Raw genomic sequence first — 13,518 nt, 5'->3', positions numbered from 1 at the left:
GCTCAGGGAAGAGTTTCCGACTCTAATTTTGATGACTATTCATAATACAAATCCTCTGGCATTCACTAAATAGGTAGGGCGGCTACCTGCCTTGCCCAGGACATTGCAGGCTGAGCTGAGACGAGCAAGTATAGCTCCCTGCACAGCACGCAGGTTCCCAACCCTTCAGAAACTCCCCAGTGTGGCTCCTGTACAATCCCAATGCCATGCCTCCAGCTTAACTGCTTGAGGTCTTGCTCATCGGACTGGACAGGCCTGTAGCAGTGTGTTCTCATTTCCCTTGGAATAAAGATGCTATCTTATTAAGCTCATTGCATTTTTGTCTTTCTGAAGTGGCAGGGAGCCCAAAGGGGGAACTTCCCCACACCACCCCTGCTGTCCCAAGGCATCCGGCAACAGCTCCTCTCTGTATAACTCTGTCCAGGAAACCCCCGCAGAGGCCAGGCCGGAGCAGCTGCAGGATGGCTGCTTTCCTGGGAAGGGCAGGCACAGAGCCTGCGGCTGCGCTGTTAAAAAGGTGACAGCAGGTTTCTCCCTGAAGGCTGCCATTGTAAGAGAAGGCAGTCATTTTACAGCAGATGATCCTCTTCGCTGGACAAAGAGGAGCTGTCATCCAAGAAAGGCTTAAATTTCTGCTCCCTCTCACCAAATGTCCTCAAAGCACCCTAGAACCCTAAACCTGCAGGAAGGACCATTATCCAGGCCCGAGGCTCTCCAGTGGATTACTCAGATCCTAGTTTGGCTCTTTGCCCTGGCCGTGGTCATTTAGTTTCTAATTCTCTACCATTTCTCCCCTCCTCTGGCATCCCCCCTCCAAGAGATAGATGAGAGATGTAGATGAATCTGAAATTCCAGGCACTTCCCTTGGAGGCAAAAGTTTGAAGCAACAGGGCAGTACAAACTCTTTGATCATCAGGATGTCTGGGGAGTGTCTGTTATTACCATTTAAATCTATGTTCTTCCTGCTATTAAAAAGGAAAAGAAAGACAAGGAAACAGGAAATCATTATATTAAAATGATTTGGTCTAATTCCCAGTTCTGACACTTACTAGTTACATTACCTTGCAAGTTACATAAATTTTTAAACCTCAGTTTCTTCTTTTGTAAAACAGAAATAATATGTATCTCACAGGGTTATTATAGTGGATATTTATTATGTATTTTCAGTCCCCGCCCTTTCAAACTTTTCATTTTGAAATAATTTAAAACTTACAGAAAAGAGGCAAGAATAAGAATAGTACAAAGAACACCCCATATATCCTTTACTCAGTTGCAAATGTCATGCTCCTTTTTCTCTACATATTTCAGTGTGTATTTCCTACAACTAAGAATATTCTCTTATATCACTAATGTCATTAATAAATGGATAGTTACTAGTTAACATGAATACAGTATTTTTTATCTAATCTAATATGTATATTTCAATTTTTGTCAACTGGTCAAATGATATCATTTATATTTTTTCCTGCGGGTCAGGATCCAGTCTATGGTTATCTATTACATTCAGTTCTCTTTCTTCAGTCTTCTTCAGTTTGAAACATTTCTACAGCTTTTGTCTTTTATTGCATTGATAGTTTTAAAATATGCAGTTTTTAAAAAATATAGAACGTCCTTATTTTGGATTGGTCTGATGTTTTTTCATGGTTAGATTCATGCTATGGATTCTCAGCCAGAATATTGCATGGGGAATGTTGTGTTCTTCTCAGGACATCACTTCTGTGTACATATCATGTCCATCTGTCCATCAACAGTGATGTTAATTTTGATCACACGGTCAAAAGTTACACCTGTTGTATTACTATTCGACTGAATAGTTACTATTTTTCCCCTTGCAACTAATAAGAAATCTGGAGGAAGACGCTTTAATATCATGCATAGCCTACTCTTCATCTGAATATCCCCCCTAGATTTAGGATCCGTTCCTGATTCTTGCCTGAACTAATCTTTATTGCAATGGTTGCCAAATGATGATTTTCTAACTCTAGCACTCTCTCCACACTGGCATTGTACTCTACACAAGGATCTTCCCTTCTTCCCAATTTGTTTGTTTATCTATTTATAACCAATATGGACTTATGAATTCCTATGTTTTTCCCCAATGGTTTGTAATTCATTACTGTTGTTATTTTACACTAAAAGTGTCCCAGATTTGAAGCTAACTCTTTGTCCTTGTGCCTTTGTGAAGTGCCCTTATTATTTTTTAAGCAGCTAATTTCTGACAGAATAGGATTGTGATAGTTAATTTTGGGTGTCAATTTGACTGGGCTAAGTGATGCCCACATAGCTGATAAAATATTATTTCTGAGTATGTCCATGAAGTTATTGCTGGACAATATTATCATTTGAATCAGTGAACTGAATAAAGCACCTGGCCCTTTTCAATGTGGGTAGCATCATCCAGTCCTCCAAGGGCCTGAGTGAAACCAAAAGTTAGAGGGAAGGTGAATCTGCTGTCGCTGTTTGAGCTGAGATGTTCATCTTTTCCTGCCCTTGGATGTCAGTGCTCCTGGTTCCTGGACTTTTGGACTCAGACAGGGACTGAGACTATCAGCTCCCCAATTCTCAGGCCTTCCGACTTGGGCTGAATTATACCACTTGCTTTACCAGTTGCCAGATTGCAGACAACAGAACATGGGACTTCTTGACCTCCATAACCATGTGAGCCAATTCTTTTGATAAATAGCCTCTAATATTATCTCTACATAACCTGTTGGTTCTTTTTCTCTGGAGAGCCCTAATACAAAGGCAATCTGGGTTCATTCTGTGTTTACCCTGCACCAGCCATGGAACTGGCCATTTCTTTATTTTCTTTTTCTTTTTCTTTTGAGATGGAGTCTCGCTGTGTCACCAGACTGGAGTGCAGTGGCGCAATCTCAGTTCATGGTAACCACCGCCTCCCGGGTTCAAGCAATTCTCCTGCCTCAGACTCCTGAGTAGCTGGGACTATAGGCGCGTGCCACCATGCGTGGCTAATTTTTGGATTTTTAGTAGAAATGGGGTTTCACTATGTTGGCCAAGCTGGTCTCGAACTTCTGACCTCGTGATCTGCCCACCTCAGCCTCCCAAAGTGCTGGGATTACAGGCGTGAGCCACCGCGCCTGGCCCTGGAACTAGCCATTTCACCAAGGAGCCCTGGGTTTTGTTTCGTTTTTCGATGGGTGGGGAATGGCATTTAAAAACCAAGATATGGGTTCCAGGCTTGCTCATTGCTACTGGGGCATCTTTGCTTCTTGGCTATTTCAGCATATGGCACTAGTAAATGTACATATATAATACATACAAACATGCATAAATATGTAGATATATACATGCATCTACACATATTTTAGAAATGAGTTCTTATCAATACCTACAACTCCAATTCATCCTACAGGGTTTCTTTTTTTCTAAATTTTAAATTTCTTTAAAAATTTCTGATTCTGCTGCTTAACTCAGAGCCACAGGGTTTTGCTTTATTTTTTCTTTTGTTTCCCCTCATTCCATATTTGTATGTCTCTTCTCCCATAGTGAGAACACTGTCTCCCAACAAAATCAATATATTTACTTATTTGTTCAACCCTATAAGACACCTAAAATAGTTTCAGAATTGTGCAACCTCTTTTTTAAATGTATTTTTTTCATATAAAAACCCCATAATGGGATGCAACCTCTTTTGAACACACTCTTTTTATGTCTGTGGAATTTCCCACCATGTGAGTCTAAAAAAAATCTAAAAAACTCCCTTCCCAGTCTTCTTCGTAGATAGGCACAAATAAGTTACCTGGGTTCCACCAGTCACATTCACCCGTGTGGGATGCTGGTCCACAATAAAGCAATGGGAGGAAACAGGCTCTGCCCTAAACATCTATTTACCTGGTGAGAATGGCTGATGGCTGAAAAGTCTGGAATTCAGAGCCCACTGAGTGTGTTAGGTGGAGCTCTACACAGAAATGGCACTAGAGGTGGCAGTAAGGGCCACTCCAGCAAAGTCCAGTTGGAGGCAATGCAAATTGCGTGGTCTAGTATCAAAGGTGGTAGCAGAAATTCCTCATCAGACTAGTGCTGAAATATGGTTTTGGATATTGACCTTGGAAGCTTAGCCTAAAGCATAGTTCTCTAGTCCTACCAGAAATTCTGTGAGCTACTCAGTGTTCTTTAATAAGTAATATTTTTTCCTACATGGGCAAACAGTCAGCTTTGAAGCTTATTATGAATAATTCTGCCCTGTAAATTTTTCTGATCACGGGTCAGTTTCCTCCAAAAATTTTACATTTGTTTTTCTTTATTTTGTTGTTATTTTTTTCATTGAGATGGGGTCTCACTCTGTCACCCAGGCTGGAGTGCAGTGGCACCATCGCAGCTCACTGTAGCCTCAACCTCCTCAGGCTCAGGTCATCCTCCCAGCTCAGCCTCCCAAGTAGCTGGGACTACAGGCACGCACCACCATGCCCAGCTAAGTTTTGTATTTTTTTGTAGAGACATTATTTCACCATGTTGCCCAGGCTGGTCTAACACTCCTGGGCTCAAGTGATGTGCTTGCCTTGGCTTCCCAAAGTGTTGGGATTATAGGCATGAACCACCACACCCGGCTTTGTTTTTCATTTAAATAATTAACTCACCTGGAATTTTAAAACTTTCTTTTCTTTTTTTTGAGATGGAGTTTTGCTCTTATTGCCCAATCTGAGTGCAGTGGTGTGATCTCGGCTCACTGCAACCTCCGCCTCCTGGGTTCAAGCGAATCTCCTGCCTCAGCCTCCCAAGTAACTATGATTATGGTGATGCGCCACCATGCCTGGGTAATTTTGTATTTTTAGTAGAGATGGGGTTTCACCATGTCAGTCAAGCTGGTCTCCAACTCCTGACCTCAGGTGATTCACCTGCCTTGGTCTCCCAAATTACAGGCATGACCCCACCTAGCCTTAAACTTTTTTTCTTAAGGCTATGTCTTAACCCAGGTTCCCTGAAACTTGCTTCTCAAAGTGGGGTCCTCAACTAGCAGCATCAGGGACAGCTTATTAGAAATGTAGAAGCTTAGGCCTCACTCCTGACTCACTGAATCAGAATCTGCATTGTAATGAGCCCCCTAGGGGATGTAAAATTTGAGAACCACTGCCCTAAAAATAGTGTCTGAAGCAAGGATTAAGTGCTGATGCTTTATTTGGCGGGTGTTAACTCAGAATAACAAGATTGGGAAAAAAGAGAATTGAGGCAAGGAAAACTAGAAGTAATGCATGGTGGTGGGTTTCTACTCTGGCCTCTACTTTATAATGAGTAGAGGCTTGCAGGTTGCTTGGCAGGAGTGCACACTTGACCATGTGGCAAGTGTTTGGACAGGATGTATGGAGAAACCCTGCCTAAGAGAAATCCACCAAAGGAGGTAGGTGAGGGAATTATCCTCCCATCTCCTGTTTCCCAATGATTGCTCCACAGGGGGTTAACCCTTATGCTTCTGGGTCATGTAAGTCAGACCCTTTGGTGGTCATTCAGAAGCCAGATTACATATCCTGTTGCATACTATTTTATCCAAGTGTGGAAGTGGCAGGAGAAGCCAGAGAGTGCATCCACCAGCTAGTCACTGTGGTTATACAACAGCAGCCAGAAAGAAGGGCCTGGGCAGTGGGACTGGGTGGAGCTGGTTGGCTACAGCCGCAGTCAAGGCCAAAGAAATCTGAGAAGACGTCAGAAGACATATCCAATACAGCTTACCCATTCGCCAGTCAGAAAAGTTGTGTGGGGTAACATGCCAATGGATAGGACCTTCTGTAAGCTTTAGATGGTGGTGTTGGTTGAAGCCCTGTAGACAATGAAAGCGAACTCATATATGCTATGCATATTGATTCTGGTAAAAATAAATCATTGCCCCAGAGTAGAAGGCATGGCTTTCCATTACAGATGGTTCTCACACTAGAATATGGAGCTGCCGTTCTCAAAAAATAAAAAAATAAAACTCGTCACCTCTTTTCTAAGAGAGGAAATACAAATCCTTTTATTTATAAAGTTCCCTTTAAGGTTGTCGCCAGTTGCAATTTTCTGGAAAGCGTAATGGAAGAGACAGATGTATCAAGCTACAGAAGGCTTGATTCAAGCTACCGTTACTAGTTCTAAGGCCATAATTGATATTCATCATCTCCCTTCTCCACCACCCATGCTAGACTTCCCTCTTGTCCAACACTTCAGCTGATTCATCTAGATTGGTTGCCTGATTGGATGATCTTCATACCTAGGGGAGGAGGTAGGGATCTGAAGCTCTTAGTTGAACAGCCCTTTCTGAGTTATAATTGCTTTACCAGGAGTGGAAGTACTAGGAGGTATCTCAGTGAATCTCCTGGATTTCCTGCAATCCAAGAGGAATAATCCAGGCTGCTAAAGGTTTTATAATTTTTTTGGAGACAGGGTCTTGCTCTGTTGCCTGGGTTGGAGTGCAGTGGCATGATCATGGCTCCCTGAAGCCTTAAACTCCTGTGCTCAAGCGATCCTCCTTCCTCAGCCTCTTGAATGGTTAGGACTATAGGTGTACACTACCATGCCCAGCTAATTTTTTAATGTTTCTGTAGAAACAGGGTCTCACTATGTTTCCCAGGCTAGTCTTGAACTTTTGGGCTCAAGCAATCCTCCCATCTTGGCCTCCCAAAGTGCTGGGATTATAGGCTCATTCATGAGTCTCCACACCTGGCCAATTATTATAATTATTCTACTTTAACTCCTTTCTTTGCCCACTGACTTGCAGTGCTCAAGGCAGCCAGGTAAGTAGTTACAGCTTCCAGGTCAGTGGAACCTGAGTGTGTGCCCTCACAGAGATATCTCCCGGGAAACCAGAACTTCTAACATAAGAGTCCAAAGTTCTGGGAACAAAAAGCAAAAATTCCTCAAATGTATCACTGGGTGTAAGAGTGAAAGGGGCCACTTCTACTTCCATCCCTTGCTTTCTGGATTCATCCTTTCTAGTCATTACAGATTAGTACCATATATTGGTCTTTAGTTCAAAGAATATTATAACCTGGAGGACTGGGCCACAACCCTGTGAGATGTTGTCACCTTGTTTTGCCTTATCTGAGTCTCAACAGGCTTTTCCACAATATTATCAGGTCAGCTGCTCTTGTGTGTGTGGTACATGGTAAGGCCAGTAGACCACGGTCATCAGCCCATTTTCACTCCCTCTTTCACCATAAAATAGCTCTCTTGTTTGGAGGAAGTGTTGCATGGGTTAATATGTCAATGGATAGGGTGTCTATGAGCTCTCAGATGGTGGTACTTCTGAAGTCTGTGGCAGGAAAGGCAAACCCATGTATTATGTTTATATTAACACGTGTTTATATCTTACCCCTTGTGTTTCTACCTCACCCCTTGGTAGGGTGACCATAGGTGGCAGTTTGATTGGGATGGTCCTGGTTTACACCCACGGGTATTTACCCATTGTTCCTGTGTAATCATGACTAGCATTCCTTTTTGCTCTCAACAGTGACCCAATTTGGACAATAAATTCTGTGGTTACCCTTTCCCTAGGAACACCATGCTATGTTAGCCGAGCACCATGAATCCCTGCAGAGAAGGTCATCCTGATTGCCCCTCTACCTTGCTGTCTGTTGTGGTAAGTATGGTAAGTATGACTGCCTTGTCCTTTATGGTGAAGTGCTCCCGCCTGGCCCCTGCAATTCTGGGATTTTTATCATCTCCGCTACCAATAGGGAACTCAGTTCCATAGCAGCCTTTTCCTTAGCAACAACTCTGGACTATAAGGAGAGCCAGTACCACCCAATGCCTCCAAAAGCCTCCTCCATGGTGAATTCTTTTTTTTTTTTTCTTTCGAGATGGAATCTCACTCTGTTGCCCAGGCTGGAGACTAGTGTGGCATGATTTCAGCCCACCGCAACCTCTGTCTCCCGAGTTCAAGCAATTATCCTGCCTCCGTCTCTTGAATAGCTGGGATTACAGGCGTGTGCCACCAAACCCAGCTAATTTTTATATTTTCAGTAGAGACAGGTTTTTGCCATGTTGGCCAGCCTTGTCTCGAACCCCTGACCTCAGGTGATCTACCCGCCTCTGCCTCCCAAAGTTCTGGGATTACAGGTGTGAACTACCGTGCTTGGCCGATAGTGCATTCTTTATTGGCTTAGTAGGGAGTGTCCTCTGGGCCAGCCCAGGGCAGGTGGTGGGTTCTTGAGCCATACCTAGGAAACATTTTGAATACTCCCACCTCCCTGAGCCTTCTGACTCCTTCCTCAATAATACACAAGGAAATCTGGCTTCTCCACTTTATTTATTGTAGGCCATTGCTGGGACCAGGCTTTCAAGAACCATCCCAGAAAACATCTAAGACAAACTCCAGCCTTCCCTACTGAACATTAATTCTCATGTTCTGTATGTGTGTATTAGCCAGGGTTCTCCAGAGAAACAGAACTGATAGGATATACACAGTGATATATAAGGGAATTATTATGGGAATTGGCTCAGGCAATTATGAAAGCTGAGAAGTCCCACAATCTGCTGTCTGCAAGCTGGAGAAACCAGAGAAACTGGTGATGTAATTCAGCCTGAGTCCAAAGGCCTGAGGACCAGGGTGGCTAATGGTGTAATTCTCAGTTCTGGGTCCAAAGGTCTGAGAACCAGGGTGGCTGATGGTGTAACTCTCAGTCCAGGGTCCAAAGGCCTGAGAAGAGGGTGTGGGGGCAGCTTGGGTATAAGCCTCAAAGTCTGTAGGCCAAAGAACTTGGAGTTCTGATGTCTGGGAGCAGGAGAATATGGATGCCCCAGCTCGAGAGAGAGAGAGAGTTTGCACTTGCTTTGCCTTTTGTCCTATGAGGGCCCTCAGTGGATTGAGTGATGCTTGCCCATATTGGGTGAGGGCAGATCTTACTCAGTCCAGGGAGTAAGATCTGGGTAACCCATAACCCTGTCAAGTTGACACCTAGTCAAGTCCACACACATTTCACAGTTCCTGCCAGTCCACATTAGCCAAGCTCTGCGATATCTTTGGCAAGTATGCTTTTTTCTCCCTGGAGCAGGGCATTTTCTTCCCAGTATGGGCTGTGCTACAACCTGACTCTGGTATTGTTGGAGGCAATAAAGGGGGGGGCCAGGTCTTGAGGAGAACAAGTCATGGGGAAGGGGGTCTTCCTTGGGCAGGAGACTTCAGGGCATTTGAATGGTCATGATGCTCATTAACTCTGATATCCCTATCCCAGGTCTCAGGGTCCCACTCTTTTCCTATCTGGGCTCTCACTTTGAAATGGCAGCCTGTCAAGGGCATGCGTTTAGTTTCCTTTGCCATTCTGCTACCCTTTAATCTTGGGCTTGATTTTAAGACCCTATCCTATGACTACAGGAAATAAGACTCTCAAAGTTTCCATAGAGGCTTTCTGGCTTTAAAGCATTGCATGACTTGGCTCCGAGCCTGCTATTTTTTGTTTCCAGGATCTCCAGTGCCTTATAATTATCATTGTTTCTGAGCTGATTATCACAGCTACTTGATCTTCCAAAGTCTTGCTCTCCATACAGTTTACTCCAAATAAACTCAAGTGAAAGCTACGGTGCTATTGCATATCAGGATTATCACCATCTGCCTTAGAGAGTCTCTATTGATTTCAGGAAGGTGAGCCATACAAACCCAAAATTTATCTTGAGGATTTGCTTTCTAGAACTACTTGTGGACCCAATTGTCTTAACTCATTTTCTCTAGAAAATAGAATCTGAAACAAAGATTAAATGCTGATTGGGAAAGCAAACAGAGAGAGTAAAAAGGGAAATGACATTGGCTAGGATGAGAAGCAATGCAAGGTGGTGTGTTATCATATAGGCAACTGCTTCATGACCAGTGGCAAAGAGCCATGGCAGGCTACTTAGTAGCTATGTCTGCTCAGCCATACAGGACATCTCTGGACAGGCTGTTTTGGAAAATCATAACTCAGTTCATAGGAGGGAAGAAAGGGAATTTATCTGACCAGCTCCCTCCTGGTTTGTTGGTTTTTATTTTTATTTTTATTTTATTTTATTTATTTTGAGAGAGTCTCACTCTGTCCCCCAGGTTGGAGGGCAGTGGGTTAATCTTGGCTCGCTGCCACCTCCTCCTGCCAGGTTCAAGCAATTCTCGTGCCTCAGCCTCCCAAGTAACTGGGATTACAGGGGTGTACCACCACACCAACCTAATTTCTTGTATTTTTAGTAGAGATGGTGTTTCACCATGTTGGCCAGGTTGGTCTCAAACTTTTGGCCTCAAAATGATCCACCTGCCTCAGGGTCCTAAAGTGCTGGAATTATAGGCATGAGCCACCGTGCTCGGCCTCCCTCCCATCTTATTTCTCATTGGTCAATATGCTCCCCATAGGGAATTAATTCCCTAGGTGGCATCCTCCAGCTCCTCTGGCTGCTCGGAAGCCAGATCCCACATCCTGCAGTGTGGCATTTCATCTGAGTCCAGAAGTGGTGGAGGACCAGAGACTCCAGACAGGTGGCTGGCCAGCCTTATTGTGCAGGAGCAGCCAAACGGAGAGTTGAGCACTTCTGGGCAAGTGACTAGTCAGTTGCAGGTGACTGAATGCACAGATCTAGTTGGCCATGAAGGTAGCTGTGGAGCCAGGAGAAAGGCTAGACCTAAGGAATGTGAGGCAGCACATGGGATGTGTCTGATACATTTATTAATAAACTATTAATACACATATTGTCTTTGCTTTATATGGAAAAGGTCAAACATTCATAAAAATTAGGAAAATCGTTTAGTGACTCTCTGTACCCATCTTTTAGTTTCAACAATTATGATCATTTTACCAACTGTTTTTTTACTGCAACATTGTAAAGCAAGTCCTAAACATTGTGTCATTTCATCCATAAATATTAATTATGTGTTTCTGAGATTTTACATAACCACTATGTCACTAATAAAACTAACAAATTATCAATAGTTTTGTAACATTATATAATGCTTAGTCTATATTCAGATTTCCTTAATTCTCTCATAGGAGTTTGTTTTATTTTGGTTGGTTTTGGTTTTATAGCTGTTTATTTGAAATAGAATCAAAGCAAAGTCCACACATTACGTTTGGTTGCCATGTATCTTAAATCTTTTCAGTTCTATTTGGTTAATTCCCCACCCCATCCCACACTTTTGTTTCCCCATTGCCATCAGTTTGCTATTGATTTGTTAGAGATAGTGTAACATTTGTCTCACATTCTGAATTTGACTGATTGTTTCCTTCTGGTGTCACTCAACTGTTTCTTCTATCCCACCTTTTAATTTTTTTTTTTTTTTTTTTTTTTTTTTTTTTTTGTATTTTTTTTTGTAGAGTTGGAGTTTCACCATGTTGGCCACTCTGGTCTCAGACTCCTGACCTCAAGCAATTCGCCCTTCTCAGATATCCCTTTTAGTTCCTAAAAGTTGTTCTTTAGATCCAGACACTTAATTATAGGTTCAATTGTGTTTTTTTAAGGCAAGAACACTTCATAAGTGCTACTGTGTACTTACTATGGCACAACACCATAAGGCTCATAGTGATGATGCTCTGACTGACAAACTCATGTGGAATTAATTTTCTTATGTAGTGGGAGGTAGGAATCCAGCTTCAACTTGGTTGTGAGGCATGATAGCTTTTATACATTGCTGGATTCCATTTGTGGATATTTTGTTTAGGATCTTTTCAGTTATGTTCAAAAGTAAGATTATCAGTAATGTTCCTATCTTGTACTTTCTTTGTCTTATACCAAGATTTTACCAGCTTAATACAATTAATGGGGGACTGGTTCTTTTTCTATTTTCTCAAAGATTTCATAGAGGATTTGTTTCTTCAATATTTTATGTGACTCAAGTAAAACTCTCTGGGTCAGGTGATTTTTTTTGGAGGGTAAATTTTAATAGTTACAGGACTACTAAGGTTTTCTATTTTTTCTCAAGTCAGTTTTGAAAATATGTTTCCTTAGAAATTTAAATTGTTAGCTGGGTGTGGTGGCTTACTCCTGCAATCCCAGCACTTTGGGAGGCTGAGATGGGTGGATCACCTGAGATCAGGAGTTCGAGACCAGCCTTTCAATATGGTGAAACCCCATCTCTACTAAAAATACAAAAATTAACTGGATGTGGTCGCAGGTGCCTGTAATACCAGTTACTTGAGTGGCTGAGGCAGGAGAATCACTAGAACCTGGGAGGCTGAGGTTGCAGTGAGCTGAGATCATGCCATTGCACTCCAGCCTAGGGGACAGAGTAAGACTCCATCTAAAAAAAAAAAATTAAAATTGCTTTTTGTTTGTTTTTTGAGACAGGGTCTCACTCCTGTTGCCCAGGTTGGAGTACAGGATACAATCACAGCTCACTGCAGCCTTGACTTCCCGGGCTCATATGATTCTCCCACCTCAGCCTCCCGAGTAGCTGGTACTATAGGCACATGCCACCATGCCTGGCTAATTTTTGTTATTGTTTTACTTTTACTAGAGATGTGGGAGGAAAAAGAAATTTAAATTGTTGACTTTGTTTTCAAATTCATTGGCATAAGTTTTCATAGTATTCTATTTTCTTTTTAATCTGTCATATCTATAATTTCTCTTCCAACTTCATTTGTTTCTATTATTGCTTAAGTCATTCCTCTTTTTTCTTATTAGTCGTATCAGAGGTTTTGTTTTAGCTCATTAGTCTTAGTCTTTAAAAAAAATCAACTTTTGGTTTTGTTGATCCTGTCTCCCATAACTTTCTTTCTTTTTTTAAAATTTATACCTGTTCTTTTATTATTTCCCTTTTTATTTTCTTTAAGTTAATTCAGTTGCTGTTTTGTAACTTCTCATGTTGCATGCTTAACTCATTACTTTTTAGCCTTTCCTATCAGTACTAGAAGTGGGATCCTAAACACGTGATCCTATCACAGTGATATGTTGGCACATGACAAGGAAATACACATCATAGGCTGGGAATATAAGAACCTAGGTTATGTAGTAACAAAACACTTGGTAAAATGGCTGCTTGCAGTGATTTGATTGCAAATCTGATCAAGTGCCTGATACTGATTCAGTTGCTTCAAGGAAGTGGTTGGAAAGAGCCAGTGTTAGCATGTGTTGGTTGCCTTTTGCTTTGTTTAGCAAGGTTTTTATATAAAGAGATAATCACTGGAAAGAATTGACTAATACATGAAAAATGGAAAAGAATGGACTGAGCGCAGATATTTGGGGCTTTCTTGTGTTAGAAAAAAATTGCTTTTAGACCCCAAATACAAAGTAAGACTGATAAAAGTTTTGAGTGACTAAAGCCAATTAACACTTTCTAAAAAAACACAAAGTGATTCAGTCTATGGCAAAGATTGGATTGGAAGTTGAGACTTCTCACTCAAGCCTATTATTTCAGATGGCCTCAAAATAACCATTATTAGGTGAAACAGAAAGGCATGGGGACAAGGAAATTAATCAGGCTTGGGAATTTTATTTAAAAGAGAAATTTGGATGTGCTTGTTGGCATATGGAACTATCTAGAAGCAAGTAAGTTAGAAGCCTACTAAATTTGTAAGGAATCGATTAACCAAAGAAAACACAAATGCACCTTTGAAAAAAGGCTTCGACTATTTAAACTTC

General features: G+C 41.9%; 1 protein-coding gene across 2 annotated transcripts in view; it reads left to right on the top strand.

Annotated features, from left to right (window-relative positions):
• The first annotated feature begins 6,984 nt into the window (after positions 1-6,984).
• The window catches only part of VASH2 (vasohibin 2), a 56,162-nt gene continuing 49,628 nt past the window's right edge, over positions 6,985-13,518 (top strand). Inside the window, exons 1-2 of one of the 2 annotated variants that reach the window (XM_017954609.3) lie at positions 6,985-7,064; positions 7,483-7,567. In XM_017954609.3, the coding sequence (XP_017810098.1) occupies positions 7,511-7,567 (57 nt within the window). In that variant the 5' untranslated portion in view covers positions 6,985-7,064; positions 7,483-7,510. Of the gene's footprint in view, positions 7,065-7,482; positions 7,577-13,518 lie in introns of both variants that reach the window. The other variant, XM_017954608.3, reaches the window with a different exon arrangement.

Source organism: Papio anubis, chromosome 1 (assembly GCF_008728515.1).
Source record: "Papio anubis isolate 15944 chromosome 1, Panubis1.0, whole genome shotgun sequence".
NCBI lineage: Eukaryota > Metazoa > Chordata > Mammalia > Primates > Cercopithecidae > Papio > Papio anubis.
This window is presented reverse-complemented; position numbering and strand designations above follow the sequence as displayed.